General features: G+C 43.4%; 1 protein-coding gene across 3 annotated transcripts in view; it reads left to right on the top strand.

Annotated features, from left to right (window-relative positions):
- The window catches only part of SEMA5A (semaphorin 5A), a 493,904-nt gene that overhangs the window by 334,841 nt on the left and 135,027 nt on the right, over positions 1 to 24,036 (top strand). For all 3 annotated transcript variants that reach the window (XM_081231009.1, XM_081231008.1, XM_081231010.1), the window contains 2 exons: positions 17,012 to 17,297; positions 22,027 to 22,162. In XM_081231009.1, coding sequence (XP_081087135.1) covers positions 17,012 to 17,297; positions 22,027 to 22,162 — 422 coding nt within the window. The remainder of the gene's footprint in view (positions 1 to 17,011; positions 17,298 to 22,026; positions 22,163 to 24,036) is intronic.

Genomic DNA, 24,036 nt, shown 5'->3' with positions numbered 1-24,036 from the left:
AACTTCTTTATTAGATAGCTAAAAAGGGAAATGACTAGCGTTTCATGAAAATTTCAGGCAATTGTGTAAAAGAATGTGTTTGGCTTTAGGTAGCTCCAAATAACTTGACCAATTTTTTTTAAATTTTTTATTTTATATTGGAGTATAGTTGATTTACAATGTTGTGTTAGCTTCAGGTGTACAACAGAGTGATTCAGTTCTACACATACATGTATCCATTCTTTTTCAGAGTCTTTTCCCATGTAGGTTATTACAGAATATTGAGTAGAGTTCCCTGTGCTACACAGTAGGTCCTTGTTGATTATCTATTTTATATAGAGTAGTGTGTATATGTCAATCCCACACTTCTAATTTAGCCCTCTGCACCACGTTTCCCCTTTGGTAACCATAAGTTTGTTTTCGAAGTCTGTTTCTGTTTTGTAAATAAGTTCATTTACATCATTTTTTTCTTTTAGATTCCACATATAAGTTGACCACAGTTTTTTTAAAAAAGGGTGTCAAGTCATACAACTAGAAGGTCAGGGTAGGTGTCTTCAGAGTTGCTCACTTCAATGACTCAAGAGTTAGTAAGGGACCCAAGTCCTGTCACCACTGTCTCTGCCACCCACAGTCTGTCAGGTTGGTCCCCAGGCTAGCTCTGCTCATGGGTGCAAACCTGTGGCTACAATTCCTGGTACTGTATCCAGACATGACAATATCCAGTGGAAGAAGAACCACGTTCCTTGTTTCCTTTTTTTTTGAAGAAGTCAGAAACCCCCAGAAGACTTCCCTTGAATCCTGGGCTAGAACTTGGTCACTTGCTCAATTAACAAATAGAAAGTGATTCCAGTCACCCAAATTGAAGTTAAAGTTGGCTAGATGCTGAAATTCAGCCCTCTGCATATGGGTACGTTCATGTGTGAATATGGTTACACACACACACTAGCAAACACAATGTTATTGATAGACGTATGCACCATATGTAATCCATTCCCTCAATCGTTTATTTGATAGTTTGCATAAAGATGAAATCTTGTAATTGCCATGATAATATTTACTATTTCAAGCTTTCAAGTCCTACAAAGATTTACTGGCTGTTCATCAAGTACAAGCTCATTATTGTAGACTCGAGTTTCTCACCTCAGAACTATTTATGCTTTGGACCAAATAATTCTTTTCTGGGGGAGGGAGTTTGTCCTGATTATTGCAGGATGGTTAGCAGCATCCCTGCATTATACCTGCTAGATGCAATAGCATGTCCCACCTCCTGAATTGTGACAGCAAAAACTTTCTCCAGAAACTGCCAGATATTCCTTGGGGGAAATATTGCCTCTCTTTGAGGACCACCTGTTTAGAATGATCACTTATGCATATTTATGCATTTGTGTATATATACACACAAGCATTCTGTCAAATAAGATAGTCAAACCAGCCATCACAGTTTGCCTTTAAAAGACTCCCTTGTAGAGAAAAGAGTCTTTATCCAGTTTCTTCAGCAAGTTGAATGACTCCGTGAGCTTCCAAAGGGCAACGTGAATTGTTTTCTCAAACCAAAGCAGTAACTAGATTCCCTAGGTTAACATTATTTCTGTTGAACTGGTTTCAGCTGGACCTTTCGACTCTCTGTGGAAGGTCTTCTTTCCGCTCTGATGCTTTCTTTCATCTGTGTAGCTTAAAGTTCTTTCTATTCATTTGCTGAGTTTTACTGGCCAAGCAGTTTCCAGTTAAAAATCAAAATGACTTATTCCCCAACCACAAGCATTGCATTTAGAGTTTGCTGAAAGCAAAGTAAAAATTAATTTGGAGTACAATCTCTTTCTTTTCGACATCCTGAAGAATATCTTGGGAAAATAATTCAGGTTATGGCACGAGTTAGAAACACTGTTTCTTTCCATGTGACTTAGATGCCCAGGCTGATCAGGTGCTCAGATGCTGTTAACCCTCTGGGTGCAATCTTTCCCATTTGAGACTCAGGTGATGTCATAAGGACAGCTGAAGAGCTCACCCAGGGTTTCCACAGTCACTGTAGGCATATATGTCCTAAAATCATAAATGATATTATCCAGCAAATGATATTATCCATTGCAAATAAGTCCAAGGTGAACATGGCGGAGCCGCCACTCCGCTCACGGTGTCATCATAACTCGCGTGGCACTGAATTGTCCCGCTGTCCTCAGGGAGTGTCGCCCTCTCGTTCCCCACCAGGAAGGCCCTCACTCCCAGGGCAGAGTGCAGAGAGCCCTGAGGGTCCCAAGTTCTTGTGTGTTGAGTGTTGATTCCCTCTCCTGTGTTCTCTTGGGACACTTTCTTCTTCTACTGAACGGTGAGGTATCATTTCTACCTCTGATTGGCCCTGGTTTTCTGCTCTGACTTTCCCTCCAGCATAGATTCTGGCCTCTGAGCCCCACTGAGCTCTGCTTCTGTGCCCCTGCTGGGCCCGGATGCAGGGACAGTTATTCTCACTTTTGACAAGCCTCCTCTGTGCTTTCCCCACTGTGCCCCCTGCTGCCCCTCTGGGCTGGACTCTCCTGACTGCCGTGTCCTGCTGCTGCCACAGCCAGGTCCCCCAGACACATTCACCTCACTGCCCAGTCCGCAGTACCTCCAGGTGTTTACAGGGCTCAGGGTCCCTGGGAGGCCATCACTCAGCTAACAGCTGCTTACAGGTTATGATAAGCAGAGCTCATGTCTTTGGTTTGGACATTTACCAGTTTTTTGCCAACATTTCTCTGTTGACGAAAGAGAACTTTCTCGGCAGGGGAGGTGTGGAGGATAGCACCTATGAACGGTGGTCAGCAAAATTTGTGTTTTCAGCTTCCCTGCTGTGATTAAATTGTGTATAGGATAATTTGCCTGTACAGGGAGGTAGACCCTTTCCATAATTGGGTTAATTAACTCATATACGGCAAACTCATGGCATGACTGGTACAGCGGTCACTATTGTTTCTTGTTCGCCTCTGCCAGCCCTATTTCAGGCATCTCCCTCCTCAGCCAACAGCCAGGCACCAACCGACTTCACTTCCTCAAGCCATGCCTTCAGCGACATTTTGGACACTGGCTGTGTTTGTGTTGTTTGTTTCCTAGGGTTGCTGCAACGAAGTGCCACAAACTGGGTAGCTTAAAACAGAAATGTGTTCTCTCAGAGTTCTGGAGGCAAGAAGTCCAAGATCAAGGTGTCAGCAGGCTGTGCTCTCTTTGAAGACTCCAGGGGAGGGCCCTTCCTCACCTCTTCTATCTCCATAGCCCTCAGCATTCCTTGGCTTGTGGCAGCGTCACTCCAGCCTTTCCCTCTGTTCACATGGTCTTCTTCCTGTGGCTCTGTGTCCTCACATGGGTCCTGTTGGATTAGGGGCCCCCTTTATTCCAGTATGACCTCATCTTTACTAATTATATCTGCCATGACCCTACTTCCAAACAAGGTCACATTTATAGGGACCAACATATATTTAGGGGGGGATAAAATGCAACCCACAATAGTCCCTAATCAGGAAACGCTCAAATGTGGAAATCTTAAACTTCTGTGTCTTATTTTCCAATGATACTGTTACATCTCTTTCTGTGTTGCGGGTGAATCCTCTGGCCACACTCAGTCTCCTGGTCTCAGCTGTGTTCTCCTCGTTCTCGACAGGCAGTGTCACCCTCTTGTTCCCAATAGTAAGCATCAGAAGTCCTCAGGTAGGGCTCAAGGGATTGTCGTCTTCACCCAGGGCAGAGCCAGCCTGCACCCGTTTCCTCCTTCCATGCTCCAGAGCACTGGGGTGGACAGTCCATCCACTTAAACTGTAGCCTTATCCACTGTGCATCCCTCCCCCTCCTCACAATCTCTGGGGAAGGGTTGCCTCTCTCTTAGGCAGCATTCTAAAGTGTATTTCATCTCCCTCATTCTGTGTCTGAATTACTCCCTCAAAGGGCTGCAGTGAAGGTTTGGCAAAAATCAGCACTCTGACCTTCCAGAGCAAGAGAAGCACACAGCACAAAGGATGCTCTTCAGAATGTCAGAACATGTAGACAGAACATGGCAAGTCATGACCCTTCAGGGACCCAAGCCTCTGGGGACCTCCTTTGCTTCAGGGCTACTCTTCAGGCAAGTGGTGACATCAGGCTGTCCAGGGTGACGTCCTGCCAGGATACAGAGAGCCCTGAGTAAGGACCTACCAAAGCCTCTAATCTTCCCACCACACCTCCCAGAGACCCAGCATAAATACTACGTGGTAGAGTTCCAACAACCTGCCCTGAGCAAGCTAAGTGCCTTGGATCTAATACCAGAGTTCCAGGTGCATTGTCTTATGATACCACCACCACTACAGCTGTCCACCAATGAGTGAGTGTCCCACCTGCACCCCTGCACCAGTGCAGCAAGACCCAGGTGGTGGCCTTGCTGTCAGCAAGGGCTGACGTGGAGAGGAGAGCAGGGCTTGCTCTGACACCTTCATCGGGTTTTCTCTTTCCCAGCCTGTGTGATCTGACTCTGCTGCTACTTTGCCCACGTGCCCTCTCAGCATCCTTTAAGGCGGAGTGCGCATTTCCCTGGCTGCTCCGTGCCTTCCTCACCATGCTCCTTCCCATGTGCTGTTTATGCTGTTCTTTCTTCCCTTGAGTTTTGCCTCATCCGTAATTCCTTCTCCTCTGTAGCTTCAGTTGAAGTTGCAGTTTCCCCAAGACTCGGTGGGTCCCTTTCATCCCTTCTGGACAGGCGTTGTGCATGGCTGTCTTCACCCCACGATACTGGAGCACGTGGTCCCTGTCCTGCTCCAACCCCACTCGCGTTCCCATTTCACCTGCAGAGAAAGCTGAGACAGTGCTGGCCAGCCCCCAATGCTTCCCTGTGCTCTCTCCTACCCACTCTTGCTCCTGCTTTAACCTCTTACATGCATTACCATTGGCTCCCTCCTCTCTTTCAGGGATTAGCAGACGTTTTCTATAAAGGGCCAGAGAGCGAATATTTTAGATTTTGCATCCGTATGGTCTCTGTCGCAGCTTTTCAATTCTGTCATCGTAGCATGAAGACAGCCATCATCAATGCAGACACGAATGCTGCGTGCACATACAACTTTATTCATAGCCAGCAGGCAGGATCTGGCCTGAGGGCTATAGTTTGCTGGTCCTTGTTCTATCTCGAGAGCTCTCAGCCCCAGGCAATCCAGCTGGCCAGTGGGTTTAGCTCCATTGTCTTTGCTCAAATGCTGCTTCTCAATGGGACCTCGCCCCTGACCAACTTATTTGAAGGTGGTCCATCTAGCCCTCTTGATTCCCTGTAGCCACGTTAGACTTTTATGCTTAGGGTTATGCTCTTTTAGTACTTGTCTCCTTTCCTCCACTAGAATGAATGTTCCCTAATGGCCAGGCTTACTTGTTGGTCACTGATGGATCCCATATACTTTCTACAGTGCTGGACACATAGTAAACACCCAATACATAATTTTTGAATAAATGAATTAATAGATGAGTAGTTTACATCTTTGTTTTCCCCACCCATGAGTTTCTGAATTTCTTGAGGACAGGGATTAGGTGAGATTAATTTTTGTGTGGTCAGCATTTCATATAGTGCCTGAAACACAGTTGAGGCTCCATCAATATTTGTTGAGTGACTAGGAGATAGGCACATTTCATAAGTAGCAGAAATATGAATTTTGTTGTTAACAAAGGGAACGTGTCATATTAGTTGTAACCCAGAACTTTAAAAATATAGATTTGTATGTTTGAAACTGATGCAGGTCCAAACATTTAAAGAATCTTCTTTTGCCATTCTTATTTGGACTCCCATTTTCAACCATTACATATTCAGTTAGTTATCAAAGACAGTGTGATTAATTGGATAATGTTCTGAAGGAATTTGAAACATTGAGTTATATGTTTGGTCATGACTATAAGTTTCAAAATTGGATTTTTTCCCCTGTGCCAAAATCACTCTTCAAACAAACTTATGTGTTTAGAGAAATACCTAAACAGCCTTAATGCATTAAAATACTAATTGTTAATAACCCTTATTAAATGATTATGGTAAAGCAGGGTAATAAATGTTTAATGGTCTATGCTTAAAATAGAGAAACTGTAAAACATGCCTTCAAGAAACTGGCAATCAAATCAGGGAATCAGTCAACCCATGAAAAGGGGAAAAAAATCTCCAAATTAACACTGTACAAATTGAGTTTGTGGGTTCTGGGGGAACCGCTTGCTTGCACATGGACTAAAACCTCGGTAGGAACTTGGAAAAAGGAATCTATCAGTGCGCTTTCAGCGTGGACATCTTCGGGGGCCTAATCTCACTGGCAGGCAGCGACCTGCTTTTTTTCCTTCCCTGGAGGCAGCGTTTGTCTCTCTCTTGGGTTTTTTCCACAGAACTCTGCTGATTCCTCCCATTCTCTGAGATTCCAGGCTTGACCTCGCCCTGGAGGAAAACACACTTGAAATCCATTGTATCATTTTTAATGAGCTATTATGTTTCCAGTTAAGAAAACTCTATAACAATCTCAAATTCTCCTGTTTTGAAATAACTCTATTGATGTTACCCACGCATTAAATAGACTGTTTGAGGTCTTTAAAATACAATGATTAACCTTCTAGTGATTAAAGATAGCTTACTTGGAAGGAGAAAAATCCTTTCTGTGCTTAACTCAAGGAAAAATAGTTTCTGCTTATCATGAAGACAGGTGCTTCGTGGAGCTCCCTGCTTCTCCCTGGGAGCAGACACCACTTTTGGGGGTCCAGACACGGCCAGGCTTGGGTGACCCTGTTGGGCTCCATCCTGGGGACAGTGAGATCACTTCTGGCAGTCTACACAGTGCAGTCCCTGAAGGTGTGAACAGTCTGCAATAGGCTCTCCCTGGACAGACAAGATTTGCTAAAGCAGGAAATTCATAAATGCAGGCAGAGTTCCCAGGCAAGCAAAATAAAGACAAGAGGGGCCTGGGAATGAAGTATACTTGTTTAGGAAATCTGTAGTGTTATCAAGGAAAAGAAGCTGGGTAAAACCCAGAACAAAAATCACGATTGTATAGTCAGCAGCCTAGTTTTGTACGTTACCAGACAGCCCCTGGGGAGATGTTTTCAGAGGGGTGTCCTTGTGAACAGTGGACTCTGTTCAGTACTGCAGCTGAAAGGCTAACAGCTGACATCTGACTCGGGAAGTTTCAACTTGTTAAGGTGATGACACGTGGACTTAGAGCATGGGAGCAAAGCTGTGTGACATGAGACCCAGCATGACGAGCTGCCCTTTTCTAATTTTCAGGCTTGATCAAGCCTATCAGAGGGCGTTGGGCAGATTGTCTATCTTGTGTGGGATGGATGTAAACACCCTTTGGAAAGAGTGTTGTAAACCAAGTCTGATGATCTTTATAGGGTCAGAAAAGAGTTTAAATAAATGGCCTCCCTGCATACCATTTGTCTGTCCGTGCACCTGCTGGAGCCTCTGGTACATCCAATTGTTACTCCAGGTGCAAGGGGGAGTCACAGTGGCTCTTTACAACTTACCAGGTGGATGGAAGACTCCATATAGGTGTTATCTGAACCAGGGCCACATGCTGAAGCATGCACGAGCTAGGAGTTGAAGACAGATCCCTCCCCCTCTGTGGGCTCCTGGCCTCCCCTTTGTTTAGTCAACATCTTAGGAAATACCGCCACCATAAGCTGCCTCCGTGTCTCTTCTGATGTCCACATTTTTATGCACAAGTTACCATGGAAGCGGGATACAGGGACTTTGGAAATAGTGGCCGGTGCTTCTTGATTGGTGAAAGCTTGCAAAAGGAGATGGAATGAACTGGGGTTATTAAACCCAAAGAAGGAGAGCCTGTGGGGTTATTTAACACAGCCCTTTATGGACACAAACATCTGGTAGGTGACAGGAAGGAATCAATCCTTGTGGTGCTCTTTGAAAATAGTGTTGTGTTCTGTCCTGGTCATTGAGTGCTGAGGTCCTGAAAGTTGAGCAGCCACAGAATCCCTTTAGTCTTGTGATGAAGGCTCTATACTTTGCCAATAAGTCATTTTGTCACCGAACTCAGGTTCGGCTGCATGTTCCTCAAGAATCCAACATTGAGAGACAAGTGTTAGGTAAAGGGAAAGATGGCTTTATTGAGGAAGCCAGCCATTCTGGGGAGAAGGTGGACTCATGTCCCCAGGAACCAACTTCCACTCCCCAGGTTTTGCTCAAAGATTAAACAGGGAAAGGAGGAAGGGGCCACGTGCTGAGGAGAGAGTTGCAGGGTACATGATCAACTCTTGGATCTTTTTCAGATTGAGTGGTGGTGAGGTAGCCAGGAGTCAACATCACTGACCTTCTGGTTCCACCCAGTTTGGGGTCTCCATGCTTATGGGCAGTGTACAGTTAATTTCTTCCACCCTGTGGGGACTTCAGTATCTGCAAAACAGCTCAACGGACATGCCTCAGAATATTATCTATAGCCCTTGAGGAGGAAATAAAGGTCCTTGACTTTGTTTAATGGCTAAATGATTATTACTTTGTCTTGCTTGACTGTTTTCCTTTGCTTCTATATTTTCCCATTTCTCTGATTAAATTTTTTCTTTGGCCAAATTTTTTTTTTTTTTACAGACAAGAGACAGGCAGAGGACAGTGGGGGGGGGTGCGGGGGGGGCATTTGTTCTGGGAAGGGTCCTGCTCAGTTGCAATTTGGACTTCCAATTTACACATTTCAGAAGAGAATGGATGGGGCTTCCCTGGTAGCGCAGTGGTTAAGAATCCACCTGCCAGTGCAGGGGACGCGGGTTTGAGCCCTGAACCAGGAAGATCCCACATGCCGTGGAGCAACTGGGCCCATGTGCCACAGCTACTGAGCCTGTGCTCTAGAGCCCATGAGCCACAACTACTGAAGCCCACGTGCCACAACTACTGAGGCCTATGTGCCTAGAGCCCATTCTCTGAAACAAGAGAAGCCACCGCAATGAGAGGCCCGTGCACCGCAAAGAAGAGCAGCCCCGTTTCGCCACAGCTAGAGAAAGCCCGTGCGCAGCAACGAAGACCCAATGCAGCCATAAATAAATAAATTTAATAAATAAATTTATTTAAAAAGAAAGAGAATGGATAAATCCCACTCTTCCTTCCCCCATCAAGATATTATGAGGCCAGGGATTCTCTGGTGGCACAGTGGTTGAGAGTCTGCCTGCCGATGCAGGGGACATGGGTTCGCTCCCCAGTCTGGGAAGATCCCACATGCCGTGGAGAAGCGAGGCCCATGAGCCATGACCACTAAGCCTGTGCATCCAGAGCCTGTGCTCCGCAACGGGAGAGGCCACAACAGTGAGAGGCCCACATACCGCAAAAAAAAAAAAGATATTATGAGGCCAGAGGCACCCACTGTATACACTAAGACGTATGGAGACCTGTCTGCATTAAAAAAAAAAAAATCCACACAAGGAAGATATGCCCCATTATAGAGAACACAATACACTATATAGAAATTTACTAGTACTTATATAACCACTCACGAAAATGTTTTGATATTCATTGTCTAGACATCATAGCTGTTTCTTGGTGACAGTCCTGGATCACTCCTGACACCAGGCATGGTTTTTAATATTACTCTTTTTCCCTCTCAAAAGATTTCCAGTTTGGAGCATAAATCATATTTTCATCCTGTTTATAAGATACTCAGTTCTCTGCATTTCAGTAAATTTGTCTCCATATTATTGTATTAAACTTCTTGTTTTCCCTCAGTCAATGGCCTCTCACATTTTTTCATTCACTGCTGAGCATTGGACGGTATAATATTTGTGTTTTTGTCTTCTTTCTTGCCCTGGCCCTGATCAGCTCAGGAGACAAAGACCAAGCCATCATACGAGTTTACTTATTCTAACTGCAGAATGTTGTAGCCCAGTTTTTTCTTTCAATTAAATCTTGCATATTTTCCTCTTAGTCTTTAAAAATATTTTACAGGCATTAAAATATCTCTAAGATCTTTGAATTAAAGTTAATATTCCAATTTAATAACTCCTTAAGTTTTACAATTCAGCAGGTTAAATGATTAATTCCCGAAAGAAGTGAACCTATACATTTAAAATATAATCAAGAAAAAATAAACATGGTCAATGGAAACTTGCAGCTTTGAAAATGTTCAGAAATACATAGTCGTGAAATTACCTATAACTAATTGAGCCCTGGACTGTGTGATTTAGTCAAATCTTACAGGAGATTGGAAAGGCTGCCAAGGTCTTGGTGCTTGGAATGGAGTGAGCCAGCAGGATACAGAAGGATGTCTCTGGCCCTGTGAGCTAGAACAGGTGGACAAATAGCCAGTTAATGGAGCTCCTGTTGACACTGAGAGGGGGAGAATGCTTGGTGAGAGTTTGGGCTCCTAGGGTACAAGCTGATGTGCAGGTGGCAGTTCTCATTTAGGAAGAGATAGCAACGTGTCCCTGTGGTACAAGTTACTCCTACTTGGACCGGCAAATCTATGTAAGTAACACACTTTCAACAGAGTATGGTCCCCTGAAGAAGGAAGGAATCATGTTTGCTGGAGCCATGTTTCTCATCTTCCTGAGATGATTTAGCAATGGCTTTCTTTCTGCCGGGGCCTCAGTGAGTGAAGGACCTGAGGCTCCAAAGCTCATGTCACTCTGTCAGTGATCACTAAGGACACGCTTGGACCACATCCCGCTCCCACCTTCACCTGACACGGCCACCACACACACGGGAATCTGAGTCATACGCTTGTGTTTAAAACTCTTCAGCATCTCTCCAGTGGCCCTTGAATTCCAGATTCCTCTCTGTGGATCGCTGGCCTGGCCCAGACTTCTGCCGCCTGTCCTATTGATTCTTTCTGTGCCAACACTAGCTTCCTTCCATTCCTGGCCACCCTTAGGGTCTTCTCTCCGGCTGCTCTCTCTCCTGCTCTTGGCCTGGAGCCCCATCCCAACCTGGCATCTGCCCTTTCCCTGCTCCCTTCCTTTCTGATTCTCGAATTCACCTTGCTGGCCTGGCCCCCATGGTCCTCCTCCTCCCTGTGATGGCTCATTGGTCTGTGTCTTGTTTTTTGCCTTACAATGGCCTTGAGGGCATGGGTTGCAGAATACCCGGGGCCCAGGACAGTAGGACAGCCCCACAGTGGGTGGTAAGGAAGTACCTGGTGATAGAGGTGCTCTGGCTGGCATGCAAGGCTCCACCTCTACCACAGAGCCTCCACCATGTTTGGTTCCAGATCTTCTGAAAGGAACACACACCCTAATTTGATATACAGAATGCAAATCTAATGAGTTAACTTGTTAAGTAAATACTGATGGTATGTTTACCAACATATGCATTTGTATTAATTTATATATTTTTGTATATGTTTATTATTAATTTATGTATTTATTATGTATATGATAGTTTATATATATAAATAGTGACCTATATTTTGATGATTAGCGACCACGTGGTACGCACTTGGCATGCTTTGTCTTTGACTTTTCACAATGATACTACATATTGGGTATTGTTATTACCTTTCTAAAAGGAGGAAACTGAGAATGTAGGTTGTTAAGTAATTTGACTAAGTTCATACAGCCAGTAGGTGGAAGTATTGAGCCATATATACATATACCTCGATCCTATACATATGTATGTCACCCACACAAAACATATACACACAAACATGTATATTTATCCATCTATCTGTCTATATATCTAATCTTTTCCTAGAAATCTTAAGGAAAGAATTTTAGTATATCAATGGCTTTTAAACCACTTTTTACTTAATTTAATTTTGGTTTAATTAGCCCCTCTTAATAAATCTCTAGATAAAATTAGCTTTACTTTGGAACCCTCTGCAGCACATGTTCATGTAGCTGTGACAAGGGAAACAGTGTTCACAATAAAGAGAGAATCTGAAATCTAGGAATATGCACAGAAATGGTTTTGGTTGTAACTGACATCAACAAATTAGGGAACTGAAAACCTCTGGCTCGCTGTGTGTCATGTCTAAATATTGTTTCCATTAACTCCTTTCTTTATGTGGAATGGCTTGCTATTTTGAAAACTCAGCCTGGCTTTATTTATGTTTCTCAAATTCTGATCACCTTTAATATATACATGTTTGATTACTCAATATCATTATGTGAAGTTCTAATAAATATAAATTATTAAAAAGGAAATCAAAAGTAAATCATGAAATAAAAATTATAGCCATCATTTATTGCAAAGCTACTTTGTACCAGTCTCTTTAATCCTTAGGTCGAATTGCTGTACAGGATAAAGGAACATTCCAGATGTCAGTGGTCCAGCCCAGGGTTTCAAGCTGGGATGGGCGAGGGCAAACCCATACAGGCTCCACCCCACCATTTTCTAGTGTGCCTTTGACAGGTGTATCACAAGGTGGCCTTTGATTACAAAATAATTTTGATAGATTTTGATGCTAGTAAGATTTTTATAGAGTTGCAAAATTGGAATTCCTTTACTTTTAATGTCCATTTTCATCAATTTAGACAAATATTTCTATATCAAGAGCCTCTCAGTGATCTAGTTAATCATCAGATTGGACCATTGAACCTGGTGCCCCTCCAGACAGATGCAGTAGACATTGGAATAGACAGAAGACAGAGGGGAAGGATCCATCAGGATGTTCAGTGTTTGGTTTTACATGGTCAGAATCTTCTCAAAGATGTTGATGCTTTTGCTCTTCTCATTGCTCATGTATATTTATATTGTGCTTCTCTACTCAGTACTCCCATCCGCATGGTCACTATTATGTAAGTCAATGTGCCAAATAAAAGTCCTCATATCATAACACAGTTCTTCTTCAAATCTGACATATTTTGTAGAATATTCTGTAATCCGTAACTCAATATGTTTACAAACATGAGGAAAAAAACAGCTTCTCCATGCATATATTTGTGACAAGCTGACACATACTCACATCTTTTTTATTCTGAATTAGCAGCACCTTCTATTCATGTGTAGCTCTAATAATAATAATGAATAAAGGAGCTCTTTCCTGCACTCACATTCATTGTAGACAAGGAGGCCATTGACTGCTTTATGGCTCGTTCAGTTCACTCGGGAGTGACAGATACTAGCTTATGGTGAATTGCATTTTAACAAGAGACAGAACTTCAACAATGGAATGGAAACAATATGCATCTTATTATCCTGCCTGGTGAGATTTAAACATCCCCTACCTCCAGATTTAGATCTATAAATGCAAGAGCTATTTGGCTGTCTATTTAACAATGATTTCTGCTTTTCTCCTATCTTTGGAAGAGGAATAGGATGCTGTCTGAGTTTCCGAAGGCTCTGGAGTCTCCTGATGTGAGAGCAGGTCACCCAGTCAGGGTCCATCATCCGCCTGCAGGACCACTGTGGGACCGCAGAATGTGTTTCCAAGTGTAGTCTAGCTCCCCAGTTAAAATGACCTGTAGTATGTGGTGTGTTAGAGAAACACATACACTACGTACCAGGCACAAGTTCTTCCCTTGTTTCCCCAGCAGGAAAAATATATAGTTGAGCATTACTATCTAAAAGACTCTTGGTCACCCTATCATAAAGTGGGTTTGCGGTGGTTTGGAGAGACATTGGAGGTTCTCCATGGAAAGAGGAAGCCGTGGGCTAATCTGCTTGGCATGATTCAGTACTCCTCCCACATGAGATACCTGGGTGAAATTGTTCAGTGGGTGGACAGTGAACATGACAAACACAGAGAGAGGCTCCCACGGTCCCTAGAGGGCACTCCCGGACTCTGGTGGGCAACATCGGAAACGTCGTCTCTGGAGTTGGGGCAAACGCTTCCCAGCAATATTCTTGTTTCATAAGCCCTTGGACTGTTGGCTTCTTCCTCCTGCTCTTCTTTCTGTGGCATCCTTGATGGCTCTAATAGCTCCAGAGTAAAGATTCACCCGGGCATCTGTCTTCCCCTCTGGTCTGTTCCCAAGCCCTCCTCACCTTGATTCCGAGTAAATCCACTCACCCCTTTGGTTTCTAAAGCATTGCCCAGAATTCCAAGACCCGTTCTTGAATGTTGTTAATGTAACTGATTCTTCTCTTGCAGTCCATTATTTTCTTCAGTGTAGTATAAGGGTACGTGTATAGGCTGTGAAGTCAGACGGTCTGGATTCGGGACATAACCCAACCCCCATTGCTGGCTGTATGAACTTGGGCAGGTTCCTTAACCTCCAGGATTCAGTGTCTTCATCTATGAAATGGGAGGAGTCACACAGTATCTCCCTCTATAATTCCTGTGCGTTTACTGAGCTTATGAAAGGGGAGAACCCAGCTCAGATCCTCACACAAGAGTTTAGCACTCGACAGCGTTTTTAAACTATAGGCCAGCCTTGAGCTGGAAGAAACCAAGGCAGATCTTTTTACTTTTTCAGCTCCTCGACTTCCTACTCAAGACTTCCTAGATACCGTTTACTATGTAGTTTGCATGCTGTTTGTCCCCAAGTTAATAGCAGAAGTAGGTAGTCGTGAGGGTGCTTGATAAACCTTGTGGACTCTGCTTCATACCTCGTCCTCATGTGCTGGGACCTGTAGCTAGACACACCTGTCCTGCATCTTCTTTCTTTGTTTTCTTCATTTTAGATAAGGTTTGTTGTTGTTGATGATGGTGTTTTTTTGCTTGTTTTCAGTACAAGGATCAAACTGCAGTGTGGTTATATGAGCCTGGCTGCAGAACCTGCTCTGATATGATTTAGCCTTCTCTGCAGAATTAGACATACATGTGAATATTATCTTCAGAAACTAAATACAGTTTTGTAAATGTTTCATACCTTTGCTTTTGGGATCTGCTTCAGTGAGTAATTCTCTTTGCGAGACTCACAGTGAATACAGGTTCAAAAATCCCCCAATATTTGCTTTACTTTCCAAAACCACAAGCCGGAGATGTGTAACCTCCTGTTTTTGTGAGCATCTTTCCGGGATATTAAAGCGTACTGTACATGAAATATTTCTAACTTCCATCTCATACCTGTTAATGCAATCCAGGGTGTTTTGTTTTTTGTGTTTTTTTTAATATCCATTTCAAGTTAAAGCAAGTGATCAGACACTATGTTTGACAGTTTATAAATTAAAATCAGTTCTTATGAAATTCTCTATTACTTAATGTACTTAACATGACTTAAGAACAATATCATGGGCTGAAAAGTACGTGACATATACAATGGAGAATATTTGTTACATTTTTAGAATATGAAGTTGAATTAAATTGAAACATTTTGTGATGACAGCAAATATTGATTGAAATTCAGTTGAATTTGACTGAAAACTGGCTGTAGCCTTTCTGAACAGAATAGCAGGGTACTCAGTGCCACCTGCCTGTCAGCCTCTGAATCACTGTCTGCATTTCAGGTGAGCCTGTGGTGGGTCTTCCTCTTAACATTAATGGGTCATTTTGTAGCCAAACATATTTTTAGTTGTCCCGCCAATAGCATGTCTGTTGGTACAGTCTGATTGGATCTGGCATAGTACAAGGCCAGTTGAATTGTCCTACAGAGCTAATTGTCCCTGAAATGTGTCCTTGTGGATATAGCTGTTGTGTGTATCTTTCCATTAATTTTGAACACCAAAGGATATTGTCCTATTATCCTAATTGCACCATAAATTAAGACACTTGCTAATGGAGTGGAAAGCTCTTAGCAATAGAGAGAAGAGTAAGAATCAAACCTGGTTATTAAAGATCAGTGTTAGGACACACCTGTGTCTGAAAGGGTATCACCCTTATTATCAATAGACTCAAACAGGAAGTTGTGAAGATAACACTTCCAATGCTATGTATGAAATTCAGTTGACAATCTATAATAAATTCCTGAATGCCTGATGAGCACGGTGATTAAGTTAAAGTTTGCCATAATTGTTTCATTTCTAAGTTCCTAATTTTAATCTAATCATGAGGTCAGAATGCTTCCAGAAAATGTTTCCATCTCAATACACTTCCCTCCTTTAAATGGATGTCCCAGAAACCTGGAAATAGGAAGATAAGAATTGATCATCACATTTACATGGTCACCATAGTAACAGGAATTGCTAAAGCTGATTCAGGACACTAACCTTACAGTTTCAGTTTTCACAAATGGAAAACATTTTTAAAGTCCTTACTAAAAGCACATAACTTATGTCAAAGTCATGCTCGCGTATATAAGTAAAATCAAAGAATTTTGGTGTCTTCTACACAAACATGATACCAGACTCCTGTATTCTGAACCACATTTCATGTTTCTAATCTCATTTCCTCCCACTGTTTCTTTTTCTTTTCACATTCACATAACCTTTATTATAGTATATTGAAATAATTGTTCTATTTTATTGTTATTGTTGATAATCTCTCACTGTGTCTAATTTATTTTTCCTTTCTTTTTTTTATCTTTTATTTATTTATTTTCTTTTAAACATAGAAGTGTGTACATGTCAATCCCAAACTCCAAATCTATCCCTCCCCCACTGGTAACCACAAGTTCATTCTCCAAGTCTGTGAGTCTGTTTCTGTTTTGTAAATCAGTTCATCGCCCACTGTTTCTGAAGATTATGTAAGAGTATACAAGCAAAGTACTATCTGTGGCTTTAAAGTGTATTACAAATGTTTGCTGCCCATTTTTGGTGGTATTAATGTGATGTACCAAAGTGCTGCCTTAACTCAGGATGTTTATCCTGCCTTAACTCAGGATGCTTATGTATGATGTTTGGAATCACGCTGGCAATTTCCTGTCACTTAGAGCTCATGCACTGAGTTCTACCCAGTGGCAGAGACCACTAAGTTGCTCTTAGGGCTTCCTGTTTCTTCTATAAGAACCGTGGGTTTCCACACAGAATCAGGTCTCCTTGGAAGAAATACGGAGCAGGCAAGACACAAAGGAGTAGCACATGGACGTTAAGACTTTTCTTCTTTCCTGTTTTTTGGGTTTTTTTGTTTTTTTACCTTTTTACTTTATATTGGAGCATAGTTGATTAACAATGTGTTAGTGTCAGGTGTACAGCAAAGTGATTCAGTTATACATATATGTGTATCTATTCTTTTTCAAATTCTTTTCCCATTTAGGTTGTTACATAATATCCAGCAGAGTTTGCTGTGCTGTCCAGTAGGTTGAGACTTTTCTTCTTTCCTGTTGTTTCTAGAACCAAACTTCGTGTCATCTTATGACATCGGGAATTTCACCTACTTCTTTTTCCGCGAAAATGCCGTGGAGCATGACTGTGGGAAGACCGTGTTCTCCCGAGCTGCCCGGCTGTGCAAGAACGACATCGGGGGCCGGTTCCTGCTGGAGGACACGTGGACCACGTTCATGAAGGCCCGTCTCAACTGCTCCCGCCCTGGCGAGCTCCCTTTCTACTACAATGAGCTGCAAGGCACCTTCTTCCTGCCTGAGCTGGATCTGATCTACGGCATCTTTACCACCAATGTGTACGTAACTGGAAATCATTCCTTCCCTGCTTTACTACTCCTTCTGAATGAGTCTACTGTTCTCTGACCTTTGAGGTTTATAAGTTGCTTTAAAAGAAATCTTTCATCTTTTACTGGGCTAACAGCCAAAAGAAATTTTGCGTATGAATTAAATGTTACAAAAAGTGATGTGATTTCTGAGACTGGTATTAGGAAAACAAAGCTAATCAGAAAGTTTTGATCGATCCTTATGTCATGGTAGCATCAAATTATTCTCTGTAAGGTTTTCCTTCATGACTTACCAATGAGCTCTGGGCGCTTTTTGAAATGCTGGAATGTATTAGATGTCTTTTTTTTTCCCTATACACAAGTGATGTCACACATATGTCACTGCATAATGAAAACAGTGTTGTCTGGAGAGTTTGATCTTTGAGATAATGTAACTCTTACCTGGACCCCTGCTCATGTAGGAAATGCACCTTCTCATTTTCCCATAGCTGCACTGTAAACTATTCTTCTAGATGATGGCTAACTTAGGCATTTCTAAAATGATGATTCTACTTTTTAAGTATTTTTGTAAAAATTACAGTATTTGATTTCTTGTGGGGAGGTACTTCTATTTGGACTAGGCAAAGCATATGAAGTTGCCTGTCTTTCATTCACTCTTTGTCTGGTGGAGTGTAGATGAACCCCACACTTAATGTCCATTCTTAACTGATGTGTTAAGACTCCACAAGACCACACCCCACCCCCAGGAATCACAGAGGCTCTGAGCTCCACTTTTCTCAGCATTGGCTGTGGGCATGATGATTCTACAGTGTGGGTCCTGCTTTGCATCACCTTTGAAATCTCTTAACTGGTGACCTAATGGTTTGGACAAAAGCCAAATATCTGTATCCAACATAAAGAATATGAAGCAGGATGGGTTAAAAGTGCCGATCCATAGGGTGGGATGACCAACCATCCAGGTTTGTCCTGGACTGCCCAGCTTTTAACACCAAGGACAGCCCTGCATCCTGGGAAACCTCTCGGTCCTGGGCGAACGAGGACAGTCGGTCACCCTGTGATGTTTCCTCAGCTTCCCCAGTCTTGCTAACTTACTTTTTCATCTCTTCTGCAATCAGAAGCTTGTCCATGAATTGCATTTCTGAAGAATCACTTTATCTGCATCTTACTTCCTTCTTACTTTCCCCTCCCGTTCTTCCTACAGCTGAGCTGAAGTGTTAACGTTCGCTTGATAATGACATTTACTTGTGAAGGGTCTTCTTTGTGACATGAAGTAAGGAAAATTAGACTAAAATGGACGGCTCCCTCCCCCCCGTCCCCAACCCCACTATGCCCATCTTTCCTGTAAATCTGGTTTTCAACCCCAGAGGTTATTTTCTCTCCTTGATATGTTTCTTTTGAAAAAAAAATCAGTGTATAGTTTCTGAAGTTGATTTGCCTTCCGAAACCTTGTTTAAGAAGTAGTATAGGCTGAACAAGATGGATGTTCACTTGTTCTGTTGACATCAGTTTTACACACAATGGGAGCTTGGCTTACTGAGCTGTTCATTCCCCTGGCTCCAGGCAAAAACGAACAATTTAAAAAGTTATAAAATTACTGTGTCTGGGCCATTCCAAGAGGGTGGATAGTCAATTTGGATACTTGCAAAAATATGTTTCAGACTATTCCAGATTAGTTGTTCAGTGTTTCAAATGCCCATCATGTTGGAAATCATCCTATATGGGGCATCTATACTAACAGAAAAAGAATTGCTAGACTTCCCTTTCTCTCTTGAATACTTATTCTCACTAGGTCTTGGGGACAACTTTCTGATCTTTTCATCTCATCCCATATGTTCTGCCTGTGCTCCCTCTCCTGTCTCTGCCTTGCTCTTACCCTCTCAGGAGGTGACCGCATTCTTGGTAAGACTTGCTCCAAATTGAAAGAAAGTGACAGTTTGAGGTACAGGTTATGTCCTGTCTCTGAACTGATAACTAAAAATACCCTGGCTAAGCTTTCTGGTGCTTTTGCCCATAGGGTTGGTTTGTCCCTGTATATTCATCAAGGTCCCTAGCACTGGGGAATGGGGATAAAGTTCACTCTTCCAGCCCATTCTGTCCCTAGCACTGTGGGGTTTTCTCAAACCCTGGGGCATGAGTTGGGCTGCAGGAAATGGTACACTCCTGCAACAGAATCTCTGAAGGTTTTGCCTGTGTTTTTCCTGGAAATCTAAAAATGCTGGCTCTCAGATAATGTAGTAGGAGGAGTGGGAGAGGGCGAAACTTTTGATTTCTCTTCCCTCCTTAGGAGATGTAGAGCTAGGAGGAAGTTCTCTACTTTTCTGCCAGCGGCTTCCAGCAGATTAAGGAAGGAAACTCTAAGTTCCCATATTGTTGGGCTCACCAAGGGCCGGGGGGCTACCTCCACTTTTACCTGCCTGGGCTTTAAACAAGTAAAGAAATAAAACAGAGCATTAGATGAAGGCCACGTTATCACCATGACTACTGATAGAGCCCAGCTTGTGATATGTGACTGAAGGTCTGTTAGCCAAATGGGCTTATGACTACCGACCCCAGCTTTAAGCAGACGCATCCACAAGGTCACAGTAGTCTAGACCTGGGCTGACCTCCCCTGCGTGCAGGGACAGGCAGGAGAAGGTGAATGCGCAGTTCTAGTGGGCAGGCCTATCCCAAGAAGAGCAGGGGAAGAGCTCCTGGGGAGTCACCCATGTCCTTGCTCCCCACCCTTCTCAGATCACCACAAGTTAAAGGGCAGAGGGAGAACAGGAAAGTGTGTGTGTGTGTGTTGCGCACATTGGCATACATGTGCTGTACCGATGGGCCTCAGCTCACTGAGGGGCAAAAAGAAGTATCCACCAACACCTGTCAGGGATGCTCAGGCTGGCAGCCATGGGGACATCCACAGTGACACCAGAGACCCCGCCCAGCCCCCTTCAGAGTGAGTGAACGCGGTAAACTGAGAAATGGAAAGCCAGCAAGGAGACGATACATTTCTTCTCTTCCTGGGAAGAAGCATAGCAATGGGGTCAAAGGCATGAACCCCTGGACCCCATGTAAATCCTGCTTTACTTCCCCTCAGCCTGTGACTTGGGTTCAGTAACCTCCCTGTGCTTTTGTTCCTACATCTGTCAAATCAGGCTGGTCTCAGGGTCTAGAGGTTCCCTGTGATAAATAAGATGCTCCCTTTCAGGCACTTAGCAGAGGGCTCAGGGAGGTGTTATTAACACTCCGCCCGCGACTGTCACTGTGCCAGGGCCAAGGCGTGGTCACCTGGTCCCCAGGTAGAACCCCTCCTGTGGGTCTGGCTGGCCATTATTGCTCCAGCAGAGCTGTCTTTGACTTCTCGCTGAAGTCCAGTCACGTGTCCAAAGGCTAATTCTTCCTTACACAATTTGACTTCTCATCTTCTTAAAAAAAGAATAAAATTAACAATATGAATAAGTTCATATTTATCGGTTATCAGTTTATTTGCCGGCAGTGAGGGGTATGCGTCTTCCCACCAGACTCTTCTCTGTGCTGGAGCTTCCAGAGGGAACACGCACCCCTGCTCTCAAGGCTCTAACCTTCCATGGGGGTGTTTTTTATTACCATCCACATAGAGCTGTCACAAAGAATTCACAAATTTCCCTTTTTGGTACCAACCCACCTGGGGTTTCAGTCCTACTCCCCCATTTAGTGGCTGGGTGATTTGGGGCAGTTGTCTTGACCTCACTGGGTCCCAATTTCCTAACAATGAATTTCCCCTACCTTATGAAGCTTAAATGAGTTGGAGTTTGTAAAGCCTTTAGAAGGTGTCTACCACCTATTCAGTATTTTTCAGATGAACCAAGCTTAAGGTAGATATTTCCATTTTGGAGTTTCTTGACTTTTTCTTTGATTCAGGGGGGGGAAATGGATAAGCAGACATGTTATTAGCTAAAAGCATTAACACGAAATTTTAAAACCATAGCTAAGCTCACAATGCAGATTTATTTAACAACAAAAAATATTGCTGTTTCCACTTAGTAAAGGGCACAGGACTCTGAGAGCCTCTCATTTATAGCCTTCAATTCTGCACAGCTTGAATTCTAAATTAAGGCTTCAAGATGTCCTGTGTCAGTGCTGTGTCAAATGTTTCTCTCTGACCCTTTAAATTTAAAATTCTTTTTAAATTAAAAAAATATAGATAGATAGATAGATACATTATATATATATATATATATATATATGTAAAGGGTCTCTGATGGGCACTTTTTCCAAAATGCTTTTAGTTGGTATTTTTTTAAAGGATAGCATATAACCACAACTATCTGGGGCTTTTTTAAAAAGCAGCAGCAGCAGCTTGCCCCACTGCCAGCTAAAGTAAGCAGATGAACAGGTGGGGAGAGCCCTGCTAGGCTGATGAGGAGTCCATCCACAGGAGGAGAAAGTCTTTTCCCTTCAGGAATTCAGAAGGCATAACATACAGCTCCTCAAAAGCCTTTGTCATTCCCCTTGTGGCCGAGTGAATTCATCTCATCTGGCAGGATTATGAGTGTCATAACTGCTAAATACCCTTGTTCCTAGAGTGAAGTGTTTGTTCCCCTATAAAGAAACCCCAGGGGTACACGGTTCACTGCTTCAGCTTCATCCTCAGGGTGTTTAGGAGACTAATGGTGAGTCTTCCCCTAGAAGGTGATTCCTTGGCCCCCAGGGCCCGTGGGAGGACAGCGATCGCAGCGAGGCTTTCTGACCTGCCTTCTCCTTTCTCTTCCTCGGCTCCCAGGAACAGCATCGCTGCCTCCGCCGTGTGCGTCTTCAACCTCAGTGCCATCTCACAGGCCTTTAACGGGCCCTTCAAGTACCAGGAGAGCTCTCGGTCCGCCTGGCTCCCGTATCCCAACCCTAACCCCAACTTCCAGGTAATTCTGGGGACAAAGGGGCACTCTTCCCATCGTTCCCCCACATAGCATGCAGAGTCCTTGTGTAGACAGACTGGCTGGGGCGACTTAACCCCCCAGCGCATGCACAGTAAGGCTGTGAGCCACTGCCACCCAGCCCCTGGGGACAGCCCCACACTCGGCTTGTCTCATGTAAATAGACCGAGGCCTTTTGTCTACTGAGGCGCCTGACCAAAAAAAGGGCCTTTTGTCAGCTGTGACGCCTGAGCCTGGACTGAAAAAGGCCAGCATAATGCAGCAGGTTGGGAGTCCAAGCTTCAATTAGTACTAATGATGGTGGACTACTCTGTGTACCCAGAAGCTCTGACTCCTAATGAATGACGCTGTAATGAATGGGGTCCAGGACACAGAGCAGTGGAGATGCACAAACAGAATTTGAGCTCTAATTGGGAATGTGGTGAGATTTCCCCTTGAGGTGAATGGGATGTGATGGGGCAGCTGTGAGGGAATAAAGAGCAGGTGGAGGCCATTCATGTACAAATCACAAAATTGCCACATGTTCAAGCTGTAAGGGGCTCTGTACATCATCTCCTCTCATATACCCATGTTCAGAAGAAGCTGAAACCCAAAGAGATGAAGCCATCTACTCATGTTTGGTCAGTCAGCAAGTGTATTAGTCAGCTCGGGCTGCTGTAACAAAATACCACAGATGGGAAATTTATTTTCTTGTGATTCTGGAGGCTAGAAGTCCATGATCAAGGTTCTGACCAATTCACTTTCTGACGAGAGCTCCCTTCCTAGCTTGTAGACGATCACCTTCTCACTGTGTCCTCATGTGGCTTTTTTTTCCTCAGTGAACATGGAGTGACACTAATCCTATGAGATCAGGGGCCCACCCTTATGACCTCATTTGACCTCAGTCACTTCCTTAGAGACTCCAACCCCAAATACAGCCACCCTGAGGGTTAGGGTTTCAACATATGAATTTTGGGGAGACACAGACATTCATGCATAAGAGCAGGCTTCCCTTGAGGGCCTTTCTTCTGAGAAGAACTTTCATAGCATTGGCATCATCATCATCATGGGTGTAATTTTTAGAACCACCAAGTTCCAGACACTGGGCTCAGTGCTTCCCACGTATATTGTCGCATTCTGGCAACTGTGCTATGATTGGTAACAGCTTCTCCCACAGACAGAGACAGACATTTGTTGAACCTCAGAGCATGTAATTAGGCCAAGGACACTGGCTGATTAGTGGCTGAGCTGGGTTCCCAACCCCAGTCCTCAGATACAAAGCCTCAACCTCTTCCAACTAGAGAAACTTTAGTTTCGTAACTAATCAGTACTAGAACTGGGTCCTGTATCTAGGCCTCAAAATTCTGATGGGTTTGTTATCCCAACACATGAAACCTCTCTGGCTTTTGAGAAAACTGCTAGTAGGGAAAAGTTCAGTGACTTTACACTTTACTTGGACTTTGGCAGGTACCATTCAATTCTAATTGTTTTGAGGTGTTTTTTTTTTTTTTTTTTTTTCCTAAAGATCACAGGGCTGGCAATTGGGATGGGTTTACACGTCCACTTTACCACTTACTGCTTTACTTAGGAAAATGATTTAGCATCTCCCATCCTAATTTTCATCGATAAAATGAAGAAGGAGGACTATTTTAGGATTATTTATTTTTAGGTGCTTTGTCTTATTTTCTCTTCTCAGCAGCTCTATGAAGTGGCATCATTAGCCCCACTTATAAGTCAGGAAACTGAGTGATCAGATTTATATTTGTTATCCAAGCCTCGCTACTAACCAAGTTCAGTACTAGACAAAGAAATTGGGGCAAGCTGACAGTTTAGTGGGAACCAAACATGAAGTAGTCACTTCTCCTGATATATACAGTTTA

The sequence above is a fragment of the Mesoplodon bidens genome (genome assembly GCF_964165515.1).
Source record: "Mesoplodon bidens genome assembly, chromosome: 4".
In the NCBI taxonomy this organism is placed as follows: Eukaryota; Metazoa; Chordata; class Mammalia; order Artiodactyla; family Ziphiidae; genus Mesoplodon; species Mesoplodon bidens.
The sequence above is the reverse complement of the archived record's forward strand: the minus strand, read 5'-3'. Positions and strand labels throughout refer to the sequence as shown.